This window comes from Barbus barbus, assembly GCF_936440315.1.
Source record: "Barbus barbus genome assembly, chromosome: 30".
In the NCBI taxonomy this organism is placed as follows: Eukaryota; Metazoa; Chordata; class Actinopteri; order Cypriniformes; family Cyprinidae; genus Barbus; species Barbus barbus.
In genome coordinates, this window is record NC_136758.1 from 1332567 (window position 1) to 1355794 (window position 23228).

Consider the following 23228-nt stretch of genomic DNA (forward strand, 5'->3'; position numbering starts at 1 on the left):
TACAACATAAAAATGTCCTTTTAGGATGATTTTATGTGCATATGGAGAAGAAAGTCTTGTATAGTTCTAAGGAGAACGAAGGCATGTTCTTTAGACAAAGGAATGTTGGGTTGGACTGTCTTCTATGTGGGGGAGAAGTCAGTCTAAGGAAGCTTGTGAATACAATCGTGGAACACGTGATGGCCATCTCTTTGACAATCAGTCTTGATTACTTGCAACAAATTTGACAGTCTCCTTCTTGAATTGGAATTATCAATAAGTGTTCTTTGTCTCAGTGTTGCAAGCTGTTTGGTGAAAGAGGCTCGCTGGTTAGGAGGCAGGAATCCGATTTATGGCGTTGTCCTGTTACAGCTTTGAGGCCTCTCTGCATTCCAGCTCCTCAGGTCTCAGTGTTCTGATGCATCTTAAAATTGTCTGATTCAGTCTCTGATATCCTACAGAGGCATATATTGGGATTGTACATTGGACATATACTGCCATAAAGATTGTCTTTCATGGGAAGTCCATGGTTATTAGATCAAGACAATGCCAGGTCTCATTCTGCATGTGCTACAACAGCGTGGTTTCGTAGAGACAGAGTGAATGTGTTAGACTGGCCTGCCTGCAGTCCAGATCTGTCTCCTATATATGACCAGTCATGAAAAGGAGAGTCAGACAAAGATGATCAGAGACTGCTGAGCTTCTGACGTCTTGTATCAAGCGAGATTGAACAAAAAAAATGCTTGCAAAACTTTAACAGTTCAAATCCACAATTCCCAAACAATGAAACACTGTAATTAAAAGGAAGGTGTTAAACATGCCTCTTTCCCAACGTTTTTGAAGTGTGTTGCAACCATCAAAATCAAAATTTGTTCATATTTACAAAATACATATATGTTGCTCAATGAAAACTTTGGAAATCTTTTCTTTGTACTTTTGTCAATTAAATAAAAGTTTAAGAGAATGAACAAATCACAGATTCTTGATTTTATTGCATTTTACAAAATGTTCCAACTTCTCTGGAATTGGGGTTGTAGTAACGAATGAATGTTGAGTTGCTGTATTAAAAGCTTATTGTATTACTATAGTAAAAGCAGTGTATTATGTATAGTAGAGTATTATGAGAAAGAGATGGACTGAGCGAGTGTGATTTCCTGGGTCTGATACAGCATTCATTCTTCAGCTCAATCTCATATTCACAATAAAACATTAGTTTGAAAGTCGAGAAAAGCGATATCTTTGTCGTACTGTCCTTTCATCTGTTAAGGGTGATTTACATTGACAGCGCTGCTCAGTGCATTTGTTGGTTACATCTTGTAACCTTTTGTTAAAAGTAAAAATAACTTCTTTTTACTTCTTTTTCAATATAAAAGTCTTTATTGCTGACTTGTAAAAATAGTCTCTTGTCATCATCTAATGGCGGAACAATGTAACTAAAATCACCATTACGAACACACACCGTTTCTCAATACTAAACACTAGTATTATATACTACTATTATTTATATAAAATATTATTTATTGAATAATAATATTTAATAAACAACAACAACTGCTCTAAAAGTTGCTTTGTTTTGTTCTATTAAGAAATTTAAATATTTGTTCTGCTAGGAAATTTAAATATGGGTCAGAAATTTAAATATTGATCAAAGATTTAAATGTTGGTTTTGTTTTGTAAATACATGTAAATATTGGTTGGTTTTATTCCATTAAGAAATGTCAGTGCTGGTCAGAAATTCAAATATTAGCCAGTTTTGTTGTATTAAGAAATGTAAATATTGGTCATATTTAATGTTGATAGGTTCTTTTTAGCGTTTTTACCATTGGTCAGTTCACTTCAAAGTGAGAATAAGCGATACTGAAAAAGTATAAATGAAAATATGATTAGGCCTTAAGCGCAACAGAAAGTGTAAATCACTGCTTGAAATGAAGCAGGAGTTTCACACTCGATGAGCATCTGATAATGATCTGTTGTTTGCTTTTAACGTCTTGTCACACTGAAACATTGCTGTGAGAATGTGTAGGTGTTTGTGGAACAGCTCGTGCAGTGTTTGAGTTGAGTGGTAGTGTTCTGGTCCTGCTGTATCTCAGGCGTCGGCCCACCGCACAGAGCCGCTGCAGCAGAGCGTCCCGCTGGGAGGAAATGTAGAGGAAGCGCCTGAGCATCCCGAGCCATCAGCACCCCGCTGAGCACTGACTTTACACCGCTTCCTTATTATGGTGTTTACTGTTCCACCTCCTCCCAGACTCCTGCGGGCGAGAGACGCGCTGAGAACAGGACAGCAGAGAAACATCACGCTGCTCAACACAGATTCTCCACCCGACAAATCACTGCAGACCAGGATTCTTGGGAATTATATGTGAGGCAATTTTAAAAGTCTGATTTCTGGACCTATAAAAAGTAGGAAATTAATAAAATCTTAAAAGGTCACAGATAATTAATATACATTTATACATTATACAGTAATTAATATACATTTGTCTAGTTATGTCAAGTTCTATAATATTTTTTATCAAGAAGAAATTTCTTAAATTTTGGAATTACAAAACTTAAATTGTATTTATCTTTATTGTATGTAATTATTTTAACATTGCTAATTGTTTGTTTTATTTTAATATATCTTATATTATTTTAATATACTGTAGCTATTTTATTTAATATATACCTTATATAATATATAATGTTGAAAACAGTTGTGCAGCTTCTTATTTTGTGGAAAATGTGATGCTACATTTAAAAAAATAAGTTGTTTTTTTATTACAAAAGTAGAAATTAATATCTTTATTCATCAAAAGTGACAGTAAAGACATTTAAAATGTTACAAAAGATTTGTATTTGAAATAAATGCTGTTCTTCTGAACTTTCTATTCTGTGAATCCTGAAAAATGTATCATGGTTTCCACAAAAATGTTCAACATTGATAATAATCAGAAATGTTTGTTGAGCAGTAAATCAGTATATTATTATGATTTCTGAAGATCATGTGACACTGAAGACTGGAGTAATGATGCTGAAAATACAGCTGCAGATCACAGAAATACATTACAGTTTAACACATATTCACATAGAAAAGAGATATATTAAATTGAAAAAATATTATACCATTTAACTCTGTTATTTGTTATTTGATCAAATAAATGCAGCTTTGGTAAGACCGGTAATGCGATCTGGGTGGGATTACGGTTTCAAATGACGTGAGGCATGAATTGTACCTGAGCTAGAGTTTTGGGCTGGTTTTGACCCGTGAAGGTGGTCCACCGATGATGCGTTTGAGCTCCACGCTGAAGAGCTGGATGTCAGGGGCCGTGAGGTCGGCCTCTAAAGCCACTAAACGAGGCCCTCCAGATCACAACACAGCCTTATTACGGCCCCCGAGGGCCATTAACAGCCTCCCGTTCATTACGGCGCCTCGCCACTGTTAAGTGCTAATCTTTGGCGTATTAAAACGCGCTCGTTACAGACGTCTGAGTGAACGCTTTACACACAGCTTAAAGCTGCTATTGTTTACTCGCGGCCGCGCTGAAAAGTGGTTCGATGTTGATCCGCAATCAGTGGCAGCTGCTTTAATCTGGATGTAAGTGCAGCGTCCGCCCGGCGGGTCACGAGCAGAACGCGGCCTGGAATTGGGAGAAAAGCCTCTCCACACCACCTCTGATTTATTCGCCGTCTGCTTTTGAGTGAATTTCAAAATAAAGTGTATGTAACCCATCATTATTCTGCTGTGCTGGAGTGGGATGTGAGTGGATGAAAATTGATCCAGCCAATTGAAAAGGGGGTTAAGTGTTTTTGCCCTTATCGACGGCCCAACAAAGGGGCTGTTGTATAAAACACTCATTTGTCCCCCATTAGCAGATGAGACGGTGTTATTTGAGGGCCACATTGTGCCGCACATGAGTTTGAGAGGCGATAATGGCCAAGGATGGATAAGTGCGCAGACGCCAGCCGAGAATAAAGATTTTAACTCTGTGGAGGAGGAGGATGATGATGAAGACATTTAAAGCCATCACAGCCGCTCTCCAGTGTGGTGAAATGGTGTAAAATGACCTGGAATCAATCACGCCGCGTGTCTTTGTTGTGGCTCGGTCATGCAAGTTTTGAGGGTTCAGGTGATCTTTATTCAACTGCTCTGCTCTTTGCTAGTCTTGGCTGGTTTAGAAACCAGCTCAGATGTTTCGTCAGCATGCATTGGCTCTGCAAGCCTTTACTTCACACTGCTTGTTTTGTAACTTCAAGCAACCTGGTAACACTTTCTACAGGCTTTCTGCGGGTCTTAATTCACCTTTCCACAAAACAAGGCAAAATAAGTGTTGGTAACACTTTACATAAAGCACTTATGTATAATGCATTATAAAATATTAATGCATTACATTAATTCACCTTATAATGCATTGTATAATCTCACAAATAATTGTAACCTGAGTTATGATAAATCATAAAACTTTGCTATTCATTGCTACATCTTTAGAAAGTAGAATGCATTTAAACACATGATAAACAAACCTTCAGATATTATAATGCATTTTAAATTTGGTTACAACAATTATTCATGCAAAAAGGCATTGCAACATATTATGAATACCTTTGTTATGCATTATACATAATGGCTTTAAATCTCACCACTTAAATCAGAGCAGAAAATCATGGCAGTAAATGTGGCATGCACTACAAAAACTAATTTTTGTACATACATTTACTTGAGATGCACAATGAAGATGAATACGAAGTCTTGTATTCTGAGAAATATAGCAAAATTAAATGCATTTATGTTTAAAACGAGAACATATATCATTCAGTGGGGTCAGAAAAATCAACTAGTTTTCCCTTTGAATGAGGTTTATTTTTCTGACTGCATTGGCAGATATTTATTCTTGTTTTAATCATAAGCTCACTCCATTTAGATGAATTTCTTTGTGTCTCCTTCCATTTATTCCTTCCATTTTAAGTGTTCATAAAAGAGAAAGATGCCAAGTTTGTCATCACTCCTTCAACAGTGTAATAAAAACACTCACACGGCAGTGTTAACTAGTTCCCTGACAGGGTAATAGAACAGAAAGAATAGAGTTATTAATAACTGTGGAAAGGAGTCATCACAGGATCCATACACTGATGTTCACTAGGGTCATTTCAAGAGAAATCAAGGTTCCTGATAAATTGAAATGCATTTTTATTTATTTTTAGTCCGTAACATGTTTTTAAACTCAGTAGCTTCTCTGTATGTAGTTTCAAAGCAGAGGCAGCCAGTGTAGATCTACTGCTTCAGGGTTTTGTTGTGTTGAATTCTCTTGGATATGATCAACAGCTGAACATCCTGATGAATGAAAGACATGTAGGGACAGTTTTACTTCATTAGCACAAGAGCACAATTCCAAAAGAGCGCTGATGGGTGTGGAAATTTCTGCGGGTGATTTAGGAACAATGCACAAATTAAAGAACACAGAGGCAACAGATCATTTACATATCAACCAACGCAATATACCAAGCGCAGCACAAATTAGCGTAGTCGCAAATAAAGAATAAAGAAGCCACAGTATGTGGAAAAAACCGGAGGCCAAAAAATGAAGGTTTGCTAGAAGTTTTGATAGACCTGGTATTAGGGATGGGGCCGATCCGATCCAGTATCGGTATCGGGTTCCGATACCAGCTTAATTAACGGATCGGAAATTTCCGATCCAACCAGGAGAAATGTCCGATCCAGAGTTATGTTTTTTTTTTTTTTTTTTTAAATGCTTTATTTGAACATTCAGTTTACAATGTAAAATAATAAACTAAAAACACAACAATAATTATTACGAATAACAAAAATATTAAAATAGTGAAAGAACACACTTCAACAATATCAACGCACAAAACCGATCCAGAGTTATGTCTACAATGCTGTCTGCTGAAATGACGTGTCGGTGACGTGGGCTAGGTGACGTGTCTGTGCTCCAATGAGACACTGAGAGAGATGACACGCCTCCTTTCAGGAAATCCTCTGCAGTTTGCAGGTAGCAGTTTAAGCATTGAGCGCCATACAACATGTCCGCTGTGTGGAAATATTTTACGGTCGAAACGCCGCAAAGTAAGACAGCAACGTGCAATGTTTGCAAAGCCGTTGTTCCAAGAGGTGGAACCTCCGCCGCGACGTTCAACACTACAAATGTAATTAAACACCTGAAAAAGCACCACTCGAGAGAGCACAAGGACTTTTTAACCAGGGGGGAGAAAGAAGAGAAGAGCCGCTAAGAATCACTTCTGGAATCATTCAAAAAGCAAAGTAAACTTCCAGCTAGGGTGACCAGACGTCCCGAAAAATTCGGGACAGTCCCGAAATCTAAGCTGCTGTCCCGAATTCCGAATCCCGCTCTAATTGTCCCGAAAATTATACTGAAGCAAAATCTTAAATAGTTATTGTCTGATAAAACATAAAAAACTGTCCGTGGAGCGAGGTTGAGTCATCCTGCAGCCTGGCAACCAGCCCCCGCCGGCTGCGTTGGTCAGTCACTTTCGTTTGAAATTCATTATCTTTATTATTCATTAAATAAAGATAATGGTCTGGTTCCTCAAAAAGAACCTGCCAATGTTTAAGTGAGATTTGTTGAAAACCATGTCACTCCCTCAGTCATTTGACTTTTTATTTTATTTTCAAGAATAGTTACACAGACTCTGGGGTTAAGCTTATCCAGGTCACCTTCAATGCCAAACCTCCCATGCTTGAATTGTGCCGTTCAGATGCACACTCTTATTGATAGTGTTTGTGTAAGATGTTTACAGTACACTTATTGCACTTTTATTCAAAATGTTTAACATTTGAAAACCTTATTTTGTTGCTGCTACACAAGCAAGAATTTACTGAATTTATGTTGATCAGATGCACATTGTTCTATTGATAGTGTGAATATTTATTTTTATTTCAAATATTTGATATTTGAAAACCTTTTTTTATGCTACAAGAGTCAGTGTACTTAATTTGTGTTGATCGGATGAAGCAGCCCTTTGTATTATTTGGAGAGTGGTTGTATGGAAGTTTACCCTTTTATTTCATGTTTGACACTTTAAAACTGTGTTGCTGCCTAGTGGTGATTTATATCTGTGATGTTTAATTCATATGACAGGGTTTGTTTCTTTGATGGTGTATATTGCACTAGTATCTAGTAATCCTGTCTTGAAATTTAAATAAATATCCATTTAAACCCTTAAAGTTGCATATTTGTTTTCAGGATGGGATTTCTGCCGTTTTCTAACCTCATACTTACCTCAAGTTGCTTTTTGGGACATACATAGACTTGCTTGTAGAGAAGTTTATTACCGCCTCATAAAATCAACAATAATGATAATAATCATAGTGATATTAAAGCAAATAGAGCTCTGGTATCGGAATAGTATCGGTATCGGCAGATATCCAAATTCAGGTATCGGAATCGGATCGGAAGTGAAAAAATGTGGATCGGTGCATCCCTACCTGGTATTGCGTGACTCTGAGGCTTCCAAGTCGTCTTTTATTTCCTGAAGCAAATTAAAAATAACATGGCTTGTCTTTAGTTAAACCCGACAGTACAATTTTAATGCCAGAAGACGATTTGCGCTGGCGGAAGCTGTTAGTAAAACTGGCCCTTACAATCCATAACTTGTGTGCATCTGTCTCTGCTCAGGAGGAGTGTGCCGGAGCGGCGCAGGTGGAGAGCAGCATTGCGGTCGTGCCGTCTTTGCCCAGAGGAGCAGCGGTGGAGCTGCATGTCACGGCTGTGCAGGACCGTCCCACAGACAGATCGTCTCATCTCTCCGTCTCAGAGATACCAGGGTGCAGCGTCGAGTGCCGTCTACTGCAGTCCAGCTGCGCTCGATACGCCTCTCTGTCTCTCGCCGTGAGCTTGAGCGATCCTCCCGCCGCGGCCGAGAGCATCACCCATCAGCTACTGTCTTCATACCAGAGCGCTCTTCACAAGACCAGTCTCTCTGCACTGTGTGCCAGAGTCTTCTATAAGAGCCACGACTCGCTCGTCACTCAGATCGCCACAGGTACGCTTCAGCTCCGCAGTCTGGTAATGTTTGGTCACTCATAAAGGAATAGTTCAGCCAGAAATGAAAATGTGTTCACCCTCAGGTCATCCAAGATGTAGATGAGTTTGTTTGTTCATCAGGTTTGTAGAAATGTGTCTCTGCATCAGTGTCTCAGCAATGGATGCTCTGCAGTGAATGGGTGCCGTCAGAATGAGAGTCCAAACAGCTGATAAAAACATCACAATAATCCACACCACTCCAGTCCATCAGTTAACATCTGGAGAGACATTTTTAACTAAAATACATTGTAATGGATTTAAATAAAATTAATACAAATACATGGATTATTAGAATCCATAATAACGCTTACTCCAGTTTAAAAGTGTTCTGGTCTGAATCAGGAGAGAAATCTGCACAGATCAAGCAGCGTTTACAAGACAAAACAGATCTAAACAAATATGTGGCTGGAGTTTTGATGAGAGAGACAACAAGAGATGGACTTTTCATTGGAAGAAGTGTTATTATGGATTAAAGACTCGTATTTTAGCTGGAAGAGACAGTTAATTATGTCTTAATGGATCATATGTGATGCACATCACACCTGTCCCTGTTCACACACACAGATTCATTCAAACACAATTCATTCAAAAAGACTGATTCACTCAGGAACCAAAACACTGCACAACAGTTCTATATTCAGTTATTTTTTAATGCCAAAGTAGAAAAAAGGAGTTATTAGCTTCTTGATTATTGAACTGTTGTATAAATCAATATCACATTTGCAGTCATGCAGATAATGGGAGAAAACTACACTCAAGCTTTACATCTGGGTCTGAATTCACAGAACATTTTTATAAAATGATTATCAACTGCTATTTTCTTGTTATTTTCTATTAATATTTAGTGTTACCCATATAAGACTGTTCTTATATTTTTTCTTTAGATTGTTTTAAAAACAAAACTTGAGAAGAATTTTAAATACTGAAACAAATGTTCTTAAAAAAATCATAGAAAAATAACCTCTTGAAGTTATAACTTCAAGAGGTTATATATATATATATATATATATATATAGCTGAAAGTTATATAGGATAACTTTCAGCTTGTCTGAAATCCCAAAAAGTAGGATGGTTAACAAATTTATTATTTCAAATATTAAACATTACAACAAAACACCACCTATGTATACAGCATATAACAAATATTACTAGTAATGTAAACAGTGATCTGACATGATTATGGCATGATGTGACTTGCTTCCTGCTTTTTGCTAAATTCATAATTCATTCATACAAAAAACAAAAACATAAAAAAACACCCAACTAGGGACCTCATTTGTCATTTTAAAAATAAAATTTTCAGCAGCATTCACAGGAGGTTCTTCAGAAGATATATGAGAACATCTTAAGAATTTCACTACTTATTAATCTCTTCGATTTTTTTGTTTGTTTCTTCACAAAATGTCTTAACATCTTTAAGAAGATTTTCATGAATCTGGCCCTAAAATTCCTCCTCATGTTATTCCAGACCTGTTTTTGGAGAATATCCTGCCTGCTCTTTTGCATCAAATGAACTGAAGTTATGACACAAAATCATCATAACAGACTTGTGCTCTATATTCCAAATCCTCTGAAGTCATTCATATAGTTTTGTGTGAGGCTGAAAATGTAACTACACTTCTATAGTCGTGTTTCCAGAGCACCAATGCTAAGATTATATTGAGATATTAAGATCATATTAGCAGCCCTAGCACATGTCCAGTGTTTTGCAGTCCGCTGAGAGTCCGAGCGATTTCATATTTACGGGACGTTTCTTGAGGACACTTGCGGTCGTTCATCTGTCTGACATGCGTGATGTTTTGAATGCAGGCCTCACTGTTGCTTATTACAGGAAATGAAATTATAGTGTGAGGCACGGAATAGAAATGAGACGTCTCGTCTGAGTGTCTGCCGTATGACAGTTTGTTTGTCTTGAAGATGATGTGATGCCAGTGCAGAAGTCAGTCTGAATGCCCTCTTACATTAACATCAGGTCTGCTGACGGGATCCTTTCAGGTCTGGTTTGATATCAAACTGTCTCAAAAGCGGGATTGAGTCTGGAGCGTTTGGTAGGAAGACCTGGTCTGATTTCAGACGGGCTTCCATTGGGTTTCTTCTACCTCCTGAAGTTTGCTTTCACTTCAGATCGGTGATCTATCGGTGGTCTATAATGGTCTTTTGTGTGTGTGTGTGTGTGTGTGAGAGAGAGAGAGAGAAATATCAATGTCAGTGATAAAGCGATTAGCATGAAGTCTGGTCCACATTGGTGTTTATTCTGACCATGAGCTGCTCGTTAGAAGAGATGCATGTGCTGCATCTAAGAATGATGATATTAGAGTAACTATTATATTAGACTGGAAAATCAGACAATCACCAGTAGAATTGAAGAAATGATTGGCAGAAACCCTGTGGACAAGAGTTAGGGTTAAGGTTAATTTTTAGTCATTATTTGGTTATTACTTATAGTTTTACATAATTAGATAATTAAATAATTATTTATTAAAAACCTTAAAAACATAACCTTTATTTTAGCTGTTTGCCAAGGCATCTTTTCTCATTTCCATTTAAAGAGATGTACTAAAATAACTAAAATAAAAATTACTGCTTTTTAAAACACACACACACACACACACGTTACAGATCGACCAGGCACAGCGAGCACCTTCACCAGAGTACTAATGGGCACACCTGCACTTCATCATCACCTCATTAAACCCCGCTATAAAACCACACACCTCACCACAGTCAGACGTCCGGTCTCATTTATTCGAAGTGGACTCCTACATATTATCTCAGCGACCTACCTGCTACTTACCGTCCTGTGTACTAACCTCTTGTGTTTCCTCCAAGTGTTGTCCATCCGTGTCCTGGATCCCTGTTCGTCATTCCTGGAACTTTCCACAAAGCAAAGAGGTGTGTGGTCTCCCTGTCCATCCACGAGCTCCTGCCAAGGAACAACACGATTCAGTAATCCACTCTATTCATCCGCCAACGTATCTACATCTGATACTCACCGCTGCTATATCCTGCCATTGCTCATCTGTCGAAATAAACCTTACCTCTTTTATATCTCCTGTGTGTCCGAGTCCATCTTGTAACAGAAGATCGGACCAACACCGAAGGATCAGATGAGCAACCCGGATCCGTTTCAGGAGCTCGTGGATCACCTCCGACGAGTTCTTGCTCCAGCAACACCGCCGATCACACCCGTCACCGGAGCCACGGCTTCTTCACCGCCCATGATCGCCAGTCCCATGGCCAGACCAGCGCCCTTCTCCGGTGTGGCGGAGGAGTGCAACGGGTTTCTTCTACAATGTTCATTGAATATCGATATACAACCGCATCTGTTCCCCACTGAAAAATCCAAGATAGCATTCATAGTATCTCTCCTTTCCGGTAAGGCACTACGGTGGGCTGAAACCATTTTCTCTCAGTCTGGTCCAGTAACTCAGTCATATCAAAGTTTCACCACCCACTTTCGGGAAGTGTTTGGAAGAGTAGAAGGGGACCCATCTATCAGCGATCAGCTCTATCACCTCCGCCAGGGTGCCAGCTCCATTTTCGGATTATACTCTCCAGTTCAGGATGCTGGCGGCGGCCAGTGGGTGGAATGAAAGAGCCCTACTCACCACTTACCGTCAAGGTCTAGAGCCGATCTCACCTCACTGATCACGAGCGGCAGCGGCGACTAAGAGAAGGGCTCTGCCTGTATTGTGGAAAGGGTGGGCATATCAGGTCGACATGCCCCATTCTCCCACCACAGCTTTTGGTGAGTGCCATTCAACCCATCTCTCAGAATATGAAGCCACTCACATTTGAAGTCATGCTTACTGCCTCTAACGTCTCTATTCCAGTGCAAGCCCTTCTTGATACCGGTTCCGGCGGTAACTTCATCTCCGGGAGCCTCTGCCGCCAACTCCACCTCCCGACCGTTGCCAACCAAACCGTCTACCAGATCCATGCGATAACGGGAAGGCCCATCGAACGAACCACAGTCCGATACAGTGCCGGGCCCGTGCACCTAAGATTCAGTCACTTACATGAGGAATTCATCACCCTGTTGGTTCTGGAAGGAGTGCACACGTGTTCAGTCTGGAGAAGGCCTCCAAATTACCTCCTCATCGGCCATGGGACTGTGCCATAGATCTCCTGCCAGGTGAGCCAGTGCCCAAGGGTAGAATTTACCCTCTGTCAATCCCCGAACAGAAGGCCATGGAGGAGTATATCGACGAGGCTTTAAAACAAGGTTACATCCATCCATCCACCTCCCCTGATGCTTCGAGTTTTTTCTTCGTGGCCAAGAAGGACGGAGGCTTGCAGCCTTGCATTGACTACCGGGCTCTTAATAATATTACAGTGAAGTTTCGATATCCCCTTCCTCTCGTCCCAGCGGCCCTGGAACATCTTCGTGGTTCCACCGTATTCACAAAGCTCGACCACCGCAGCGCGTACAACCTCATCCGGATACGCGAGGGGGACGAGTGGAAGACAGCGTTCGTTACACCAACCGGCCACTATGAGTATCTTGTTATGCCGTATGGCCTAGTCAACGCCCCCTCCGTGTTCCAGGACTTTATGCACGAGGTGCTCCGGGAGTTTCTACACAGGTTCGTCTTAGTTTACATCGATGACATCCTCATCTACTCCCGGAGCTTGGCAGAACATCGCCACCATGTTGCGGTGGTCTTGAAGCAACTGAAGAAGTTCCATCTGTTCCTCAAAGCCGAGAAATGCTCATTCCATCAGTCTTCAGTACACTTCCTCGGGTACATCATAGATAGTGATGGCATCCGAATGGACGAGGGGAAGGTGGAGGCAATCCGAACTTGGCCGGCACCCTCCAGCATCAAGGAACTCCAAAGATTACTGGGCTTCGCAAACTTTTATAGGAGATTCATTCAGGATTATAGTGCCATTTCCAGTCCCCTCACCAACTTCCTCAGAAATAGGCCCAAGTCTCTGTCCTGGACCCCAGCTGCCACAGAGGCCTTTGAGAAGTTGAAGGAAGCCTTTACTCACGCCCCTATCCTCGTTCATCCTGATCCCCAGAAACCCTTCGTGGTAGAGGTTGACGCTTCCACCTCAGGCGTGGGAGCTGTACTTTCTCAGCAGCAGGGGAGCCCGGCCAAACTCCATCCATGTGCCTTCTTCTCCAAGAAATTCAGCCCGGCGGAAAGGAATTATGACATCGGTAACCGAGAACTCTTGGCCATCAAGCTCGCCCTCGAGGAATGGAGGCATTGGCTGGAAGGTGCACAACACCCATTCACCGTCCTGACAGACCATAAGAATCTACAATACCTAAGGGATGCCAAATGGCTCAATCCCCGTCAGGCACGATGGGCTCTCTTTTTCACCCGGTTCCATTTTACCATCTCATACCGTCCCGGGTCCAGAAATACCAAAGCCAATGTTCTCTCACGTATTCATGCCACTGAGGAAACCGACGAAACCCCTGAGTCAATCATCCCAGAAAAGATGTTCACCTGTCCTATCCAGTGGATTACCGAGCCGGTCACTCCTGCCAATGCCTCCACAGCCGCCCTCCTGGTAAACAATATGTTCCTAGACAGCAACGCACTGCCATCATCTGCTCCGTTCATAATTCTCTGGGCACTGGCCACCCAGGGACCGACAGAACCCTCTCGCTGGTAAGGGATCGATGTGAGAAGGTTCGTTCGGGGATGCGCGGAGTGTGCCATGTCCAAAAGCCCTCGCCATCTACCAGCAGGCAAACTCCTCCCGCTGCCCGTGCCCAATCGTCCATGGTCACATCTGGGAGTAGACTATGTTACCGACCTGCCGGCATCGGATGGAAACACTTGCATTTTGGTAATAGTGGACCGATTCTCCAAGTCTTGTCGACTTCTCCCCCTAAGAGGTCTACCCAGCGCTATGGAAACAGCGGAGCACCTCTTTAATCATGTCTTCAGATATTTTGGCATCCCCGAAGATATAGTGTCGGATCGTGGTCCACAATTTGTCTCCAGAGTCTGGAAGGGGTTCTTTAAGCTCCTAGATGTGACCGTGAGGCTCTTGTCAGGATACCATCCCCAGACGAACAGGCTGACAGAGAGGAAGATCCAGGAGATCGGTCGCTTCCTGCGAACCTTCTGCCATAGCCACCAGGACTCTTGGAACCAGTTCATTGGCTGGGCCGAGTAACGCCCAGAACTCCCTACGTCAAGCTTCGACTGGACTCACTCCCTTCCAGTGCGTGCTCGGCTACCAGCCACCGTTATTCCCCTGGTCAGGGGAACCCTCGGAAGTACCTGCGGTGGATTACTGGTTCAGAGAGAGCGAGAGGGTCTGGGACGATGCTCATCACCAGCTCCAGCGTGCAGTACGCAGACGCAGGATGACAGCCGACCTTCGCCGGTCAGAAGCCCCGCGATACCAACCAGGACAGAAGGTCTGGCTGTCGACTAGGGACATCAAGCTGCGTCTGCCCTGCAAGAAGTTGAGTCCCAGATATGTCGGTCCCTTCACCATTCTCAAGCGAATCAACCCGGTCACTTTTCAGTTACAGTTACCCCCATATTACAGAATTAATTCAACCTTTCACATTTCACTCCTGAAGCCTTATCACTCTCCTGTTTCTCCCTCCACAGAGCCTGGTCCGAGCGAGGAACCCCCTCTCCCATTAATACTGGAGGACGGAGCCATATATAAGGTTAAGGAGATCTTGGACTCCCGGCGCCGTGGTGGCCGCCTGGAGTACTTAGTGGACTGGGAAGACTATGGGCCAGAGGAGAGATCATGGGTCCCCAGAGATGACATCTTAGATCCCACATTACTGGAGGAATTCCATGCGACCCATCCCAACTGTCCAGCCCCCAGAGGAAGAGGAAGGCCACCACGACGTCAGGGTTTTCGGCCCCCCAGGAGCGGGCCGTGGAGAGGGGGGTAATGTTACAGATCGACCAGGCTCTCACCTCCACCAATCACAGCGAGCACCTTCACCAGAGTACTAATGGGCACACCTGCACTTCATCATCACCTCATTAAACCCCGCTATGAAACCACACACCTCACCACAGTCAGACGTCCGGTCTCATTTATTCGAAGTAGACTCCTACATATTATCTCAGCGACCTACCTGCTACTTACCGTCCTGTGTACTAACCCCTTGTGTTTCCTCCAAGTGTTGTCCATCCGTGTCCTGGATCCCTGTTCGTCATTCCTGGAACTTTCCACAAAGCAAAGAGGTGTGTGGTCTCCCTGTCCATCCACGAGCTCCTGCCAAGGAAACACATGATTCAGTAATCCACTCTATTCATCCGCCAACGTCTCTACATCTGATACTCACCGCTGCTATATCCTGCCATTGCTCATCTGTCGAAATAAACCTTACCTCTTTTATATCTCCTGTGTGTCCGAGTCCAACTTGTAACAATATGTATGTGTATATATATAAACAAAATTACTGAAACTTTTAAACTAATTAAACTATTTAATCGTTTGCAAATAATAATAATAAAATTGACAAAAACATAATTGCTAAAACTTTAAAATAAAAATAAAAATTATTAAAAGTGTTAATGAATTTAAACAACATGTAAACATAAACATTTAATCAAATCATTACTGTCTATAATAGTTTCTCAATAATACTAAAATAACACTGCTTTGGACTGCTTGTTGTGACTGAATGCAGATGTAACTCGTTCATCTAGGTTGATCTGATTAAATGTCCCGAGTTTAGGGTGTTAAAATTAAAGAGAAGAATATTGTTTTATTATGTTATCATTCAGAAGGCATCTAAATTCCTTGTGTTCTATTATAGTGCTACAGTAGTGATACTGAAAGCATTTAAATATTTTGAGACAGAAGCACTTCACTAAACGAGTTATGATTCATGCATTAATAACCACACACATTTATCTGTGTTAGAGTCTCTTCATCTTCTCATGTGGAGGTTTCTGTTTCTGAGGCATGTGTTCATATGCTGTAGCATATGTTCAGACGTGTTTATGGAGCTGTCAGTCGTCTCGATGGCCTCTGAGAGCGCCCAGAGCCGCTTCACGGGTCACAGCCCCACCATATCAGAGGAGAGATGAAGACTTCTGCCCTCCAACCCTTCTGCTTGGACGGGACAGTTGAGCATGAAAACACAGATCTGTTGGCTTCATGCAAGCCTGAATCTCGTCTCGTATCGCCTGACAGATGAGTGTTTGGCTTCTGGACATTTGGACGCATCTCAGAGAACCACTGCAGAAGGTGTCTGTGGTCTGACGCGCTTCAGAAATCAAGCTGATGTTCCTCAGCAGAAATGAAGATGTTTACATGCACATCAGTCGATACCTACCAGAAATCAGTTTATTGAAATAGCCTGTTTAAACAGTTCACATGCAAACCAATAACCTGGCAATCCAAGAAAACAGTGTTTTTTAGACAAAGTTATTTTCTGTTCCTGTGTATTCCACTCTGAGTAATGCATTGATGTGAGTTGTGATGTTGTTAAAGCATCAAGCCTGACGGCTGTAGTAATACTCAGGAAAACTATAAAAAAAAAAAAAAATGGAACAGTTTATTGTACCTTTAGACAAAATCTAAAAACAATGTCTAAAAGGTTTGCATATGTGTTTTTGTTGAGTGTCATATTTGATCTGTCAGGCTTTTATGGCTCATATAGTCTGATATAGCGAGAAAATGGAGAGAAAAAAACAGCTCAGTTTTATTCAGAGACTCAAACTGAGCAAAATATGCATGATAATGTAAATCACTGAGATCTTTATAACAGTAGAGCAGATACTGACATAAAATGATCTAAATATCAGTGGTCACTCTATAGCTGCAATAATATGTCTCAGTAAGATGAGACTGAAATGATCCAAACATATAATGCAATGCAGTCCGATGCTGATTGAGAGATGAAGAAATAAACGCTCCTCAGAAGATGTGAGATGAAGATCATTCCTCCGCTGAGGAACAGTGAAAGTAAAGCTTCTGGAAACAAACGCTCCTCAAAAGATCCTGATGATCAGATTTGAGACGCACTGATTTATCTAGAAAATTATTGATGGAGAATCAAGTAAAGCTGAGCTGCTTCAGTCCAGTAAGAGTTCATCTGGAGATATGACTGCAGTTATTCTGACGTTTACTTGATCAAAATCAGTCAAGATTTGACAGAAAAAGACACTGAAGCAGCAGCTGAAGCTGGACGTTTCTACAATTACACTAAAAGAGCTTTTACTGGATAAAACACTCTAAACTATCAGACGACAGAAGACATGGAGGAGATTGAGTGTGAAACAGGTTTAACAGCAAAGACTGATCATGTTGATCATTTAGAGGCCTTAGAAATGTGTGCATCAAATCTGAAACAGTAGCTTTATAGGGTTTAATCCACATGCTTTATCACATGCAGACTTCAGAAAGCAGACTGAATGCAGGTTTATATGCCGGGTGAAATCAGGGTAATGAGCAAAATTGGTTTATGCATTAGTGCGTTTACATGACCAAACGTGTTGTCAGCTTATTAAGCAGAATCGTTTATTAATGTGTATGTAAAGGCACTCAAGGTCTGAATTTTATGAGCAATTACACCGGTTTAGTGGTTAATGTAACTGACCCACAGGCTGTGCGTTTGGAAAACATGAACCTGTCAGAAATTCACTGCAGGAATCTACACGTCTTTATTGATGCTAGACTATGAAGACTAAGACTTTTACTTTCTGCTTTTCTTTATTATTTAATGTGCGTAAATAAATCTGTCATGAAAGCAAGTTTTTACTGTAGCTAATATTTAAATGTTCATATTTCAACAACAAATTGGAGTAGAAACAAAAGTTTAGATAAAACTGCAATATACAGTGCCCTCCAAAAGTATTGGAACAGTAAAGACAAAATTGCTCTGTTGGCTGCAGAGTCAAGACATTTACAAATATGATTAAAAGATGAATATGAGACAGAACTACAGAATGTCACATTTTATTACTGGGTGATTCAACACACAGATGTTTTAGCAGCTAAGAAGTTGAGCACTTTTAGAGTTCATCCCTCTATCTGATGTGAGCATAAGTATTGGAGCAGTTGCCTCACAGGTCTTTCTAAGTGATCAGCTGTGTCCTGTTGCATTAATTCTTCAGATATTAAAAGCAGGGAATGTGTCGTATCAGTTATATCCATTACTTCTGTATTCTGAATCTTGCATTCGATGATGACACACACAAACCAGGATGAAGACGAGGGAGCTGACTTTGAGAGAAAAGCAAACAATTTTGATGCTAAAAGAAAAGAGGAAGTCAATTAGAGCTCTAGCAAAAACAAAGCGCATGGAGAAATCAAGAGTTTGGAAACCAACAACGACCTGATCGCCTGAGAAAACAACAGTAGCTGATGACAGACAAATCATAAAAGCTGTGAAAATGAATCCTAAAAGACGTGTCTGTAAAATCACCAGCAACTTCCAGAAAGCTGGGGTGATGCTCTGACAATCTACTGTCCTCAGGAGACTTTGACACAGAATTACAGATGCTACACAGCAAGATGCAAACCTCTGACCAGCACCAAACATAGAAAGACAAGAGTAGAGTTTGCTAAAAAGCACAAAGATGAGCCAGAAGAGTTTTGGAACTGTGTTTATGGACCGATGAGACAAAGATGAACCTTTATCTAAGGGATGGGAAAGCAAAAATGTGGAGAAAACAAGGGAACTGCGATGATCCCAAGCATACAGCCTCATCTGTACAGCATGGTGGAGGTGGTGTCATGGCATGGGCATGCATGGCTGTCTCTGGAACAGGTCCTCTCAACTTTACTGATGACTTAATGTATGATGACAGTAGCAGAATGAATTTGGAAGGGTACAAAACCATCTTGCCTACCAATATTCAAGAAAATGCCACCAGATTCATTGGGAAGTGCTTCATATTGCATCAGGACAATGACCCAAAACACCCTGCAGTTCAGTCAAGGAATTTATAAGAGCAAAGAAATGGAAAGTCTTAGATTGCCCAAGTCAATCTCCAGATTTAAATCTGATTGAACATGAATTTCAGCAGCTGAAGAGGAGAGTAAAGGCAGAAACTCCCCAAAACAAGCAACAATTGGGATTGTCTGCATTAAAGGCTGGGAAAAGCATTTCAAAGGATGAGAGCAAGAGTCTGGTGATGTCTATGGGTCACAGACTCACTGCTGTGATTGTGTGCAAGGGATCTGCAACTAAATAATAGCTTTTAATCTTTTATATCTGCCTTATGTTCAACTGTCCCAATACTTATGCTCACATCAATGAGTGGGATGAACTCTAAAAGTGCTGTTCTTTTTATTTGGTAAAACATGTATGTGTTGAAACGGCTAATAATAAAATGTGACGTTCTGTAGTTTTGTCTCATATTCATCTTTTAATCATATTTGTAAATGTCTTGACTCCACAGCCAACAGAGCAATTTTATCTTTACTGTTCCAATACTTATGGAGGGGACCGTAAATGCTCATATACAGCTCTGTTTTTATTTGAGCGCTTTGGTTATTAAATAAATTAGATTACCATGAATCAATTAGATCAACCATGAATCTTAAAAAACAAATCCGCTGATTTGCAAAAAAGGCCAAATATTACCTAATTTGATTATTCAGAGTTCAAAATTATAAATAAATATCATTCCATCAAGTACATCGTTTTTTTTATTTATTATAATTTTTTTTCAATGCAATAGAGCGAAGTATTCAAAATATAAAAGTGGAAAATGTGGAAAGGATCTTTTTACAAAAAGGATCAAAATGTCATAAAAATGATCCCATACAACTGGTTCCGTATTCCAAGTGTTCTTAAGGCATACGATAGGGTTTGCCGAGAAACACATCGAAAATGTAATCTATTAAGCAAAAATCTCCAGTCATTGCATTCATGCATTGTATACACGTTTTTATTTTATAGTTCATTTGCATTTATAGTTTGCGTCGACGTCGAGACAAATAAAATTATGACTTGAAACACAATTTCTTTACAGAGGTGAATATCTCTGTTCTGAGACAGTTAAAGCAGCTAGAAAGAGCGCTCCGTCTATAATCACTAAAAGCTGTCACTCACTTCAGTTCATCGTGATCTCACGCCGTTCCGTTAATAAGCTCTCTGCACAATGAATCTCTTATTTACATCATTTCTACACTGTTATAATGAGAGGATTCACAAGCTTGCAGGACTCCTCCGCACCTGACAAAAACTCGCCGTTTTGAATGGGGAGTGAACATTTGACTCTCTCCATAACACAAATACATATTAGTGCATTTGCCAAGTATGTTTCGCGAATATCAGACGGGGCCCCCTGATTCCCCGGGGCCCTAAGCGGCCGCTTACCTCGCCTATTGGTTAAGTCCGCCCCTGGGCATAAGATAATGTCCTACACATGAAAATGGGCTGAGAATTGATCAAATAGTTGTAATCTGGAACAGATGAGACATGAGTCGTGTGTTTGTGGCAGTTTTTCTGCTGATTTATGGAAAATACAAGATGCTTCTCCTTACAAATGCTGCTTGAAAGCAAAACTGATATGAGATGCACATATTTAGTAAGAAAGTGGCATGCTATGGCAAACAGACAGCACCCCTGAATTAGTGAGAAACAAGTATTGGATTTTATTCAGCAAATATGATGCAGGACAGTGTTATTAAAGAACACAAACCGGGGCCTTTAAAGCAGGAGCTGGCATGAATGGAGCGTTTGATGGCGATGAAGGTGACCGTGTCTCTAATATAATGTGCTCTCCTCAGACAGCGCTGTTGATCTCCTGATGAAAGTCCAGCGGCCCGGAGAGAACCGCAGGCCTCCGTAAAACACAGAGGAAAGCTGTTTTCATTCACACTGGTTAATTACTCGCCGTGCGATCTGTGACGTGCTGTGTGTGTGTTCCTAATGAAAGAGCCTGACGACTATCAAAAGAGATTTCACCTTTCCATCGCAGCGTCCCTTCGTTTGTCTGATGATCTTGTTCGCGTTTGTGCTTCACACTGACCTGCGGTGCACTCAGGCTAATTGGAGTGAAAGGGTTAGTGGGGAAAAAGTCATTTACTCACCTTCATGTTGTTCTTGGTTAATTGTTGAAACGTGAAGTACGATAAGATAATTGAGAGGTTTCTGTTCCTCCTTCTGGCCAGGGAACATAAAAGATAAATGCACAATAAAATGAATCGAGCGGTTTAATTGAAGTCTCATGCCATCACTTTATATGATGAACAGATTTAGTCATTTATTGACAAATAAACACATGCATACAGTGCATCACACAAACACTGCTGTGTTTACCATACGTGTGTTGTTACGATGTGAATAAAAGCCTAACTGAAATCTGCTCAGCAGATATTGTGATCATATCTCATCACAAGATTTAGATTGCGCGAATCATTTGGATTTGTTTTGCGAAGGCTTTTTGGCTTTGGAATAAATATCTGCCAATGCAGTCAGAAAAATAAACCTCATTCAAAGGGAAAACTAGTTGATTTTTCTGACCCGTCTGAATGATATATGCTCTTGTTTTAAGCGTAAATGCATTTAGCTACATTTCTCAGAAATATTTATTCATCTTTTATTCATCTTCATTGTGCATCTCAAGTAAATTGTGCATCTTGAAGGTGTTTAAGTTACCTGGACCTTCAGTGGGAAACAGAAACCTCTCGGGTTTGATTAAAAATGTCTTGATTTATGTTCCGATGATTAATCGAGATTTTGGGTTTGTAGCAACATGAAAAACAACATGAGAAAATGGCAGAATGTGTCAGTGCTCGCTTTAAACAGGTCATGTGACTGTTTTGAAGGAAGCTGCCATCAGCGTTTCCCAATCAAAGCCATGTGTTGATGCATTTCTCAAAAGCAACTGTGGTCGATATCTCTGTTGTTACTAACATATTTGAGCAGCTTGGTGTTTCCCAAATCTAAAGTTTCAAGAAACAGCATTGTATGGTTGAACTGCAGCTCTCCACCTGTGCTTAAGCAGAGTTTATTGTTAGAACGACGTGTGGATCATGCACTTGAGCAAAGCTAGCATGCAGTACCTTCTGTGCTTCTCCTTCCGTACATATAGAAATGTTGGTAACGCTTTAGTTAAGGGACCAATTCTCATGCTTTTGAATAAAAATGTTAGCAAACGTTACAATTTGACATGCAATTGTACGCCGCAGTGGAATGGGAAAAAAGCTTATGAGATGCCAGATGAGCTTCTTTTACTTTGAGCGCTGTGTTTTTAGAGCACCGTTTCATGTGCGAGATGCTGCCAGGTCAAACACGGCCGTCAAGCGCATGTTTACACAGAAAGCAGAACTACTGTATGTCTGCTATTTAAAGTTTGACAGACTGAAAGTGCTGCTGTTAATAATCATTCACTACTGCTGTTATACTGTCAGTCAGGAAGAGTTTTGACCTCTAAACCTGAGCCTGAACACTGAACATCTGAAAGATATATATGGATTATTTAGCATTTTACTTACATTATATTATTTCTGAATGTATTTAAGAGAGTTTGCACTTTATTTTAAGGTGTCCTTGTTACGGTGTAATTATACATTCAGGTACTGAGAAATATTAACTACATGTACATACTATAATGAGGGTTTAGGGTCAGTTGCATGTTATTATGCATATTTTTTGTTATTACTATATATAGTAAGTACATGTGTAACAAGGATGCTGTAAAATGAAGTGTTACCCAACATTTGCCTTCATATTTCATGCATCTTTTCTGCAAAGATATTTAGCAATTGAATGTGTTTTATATTTACACCATGTTGAACTTAATATGTGCTGCACTTGGGACTTTCAGTAACACTTTATGTATAATGCATTATAAAGTATTATTAAAGGGCATAATGGATTACAATTATTCATTATGTGCATTGCAATACATTATATCTTGTCATAACTGAATTTAAAATGCATAGTGTAACAATGAATGGATAAGTGTAATGTATTAACTGTGTTATTCATGAGATTGCACAATGCATTATAATGTGCATTACAAGACATACTTATAATAATAATGCATTACACATAAAGGCGTTAAGTAAAGTGTTAGTGAACTTTCTTTAACCAGATGATTAATACAGAGAATGTTACTATCTATCTAGTTAAACGTTAAAAAATCAAAACCTTGAAACAATCAGATGGGTCAAGTGTTTTGAGCAGCTGTAATGGTATTGTTTCGTGGTTGTTCTGAAGTGCTGTAAGGGCGTATCAGGTGACTCCTGCGCTTACAGACCTTCCCGATCAATTCTTCTGCAGATTCTACAAGCTGT

The 23228-nt window shown here is 40.5% G+C and overlaps 1 protein-coding gene across 2 annotated transcripts in view; it reads left to right on the top strand.

Annotated features, from left to right (window-relative positions):
- The window catches only part of LOC306850079 (uncharacterized protein), a 115216-nt gene that overhangs the window by 90677 nt on the left and 1311 nt on the right, over positions 1-23228 (top strand). For both annotated transcript variants that reach the window (XM_079385516.1, XM_079385517.1), the window contains one exon: positions 7611-7977. In XM_079385516.1, coding sequence (XP_079241642.1) covers positions 7611-7977 — 367 coding nt within the window. The remainder of the gene's footprint in view (positions 1-7610; positions 7978-23228) is intronic.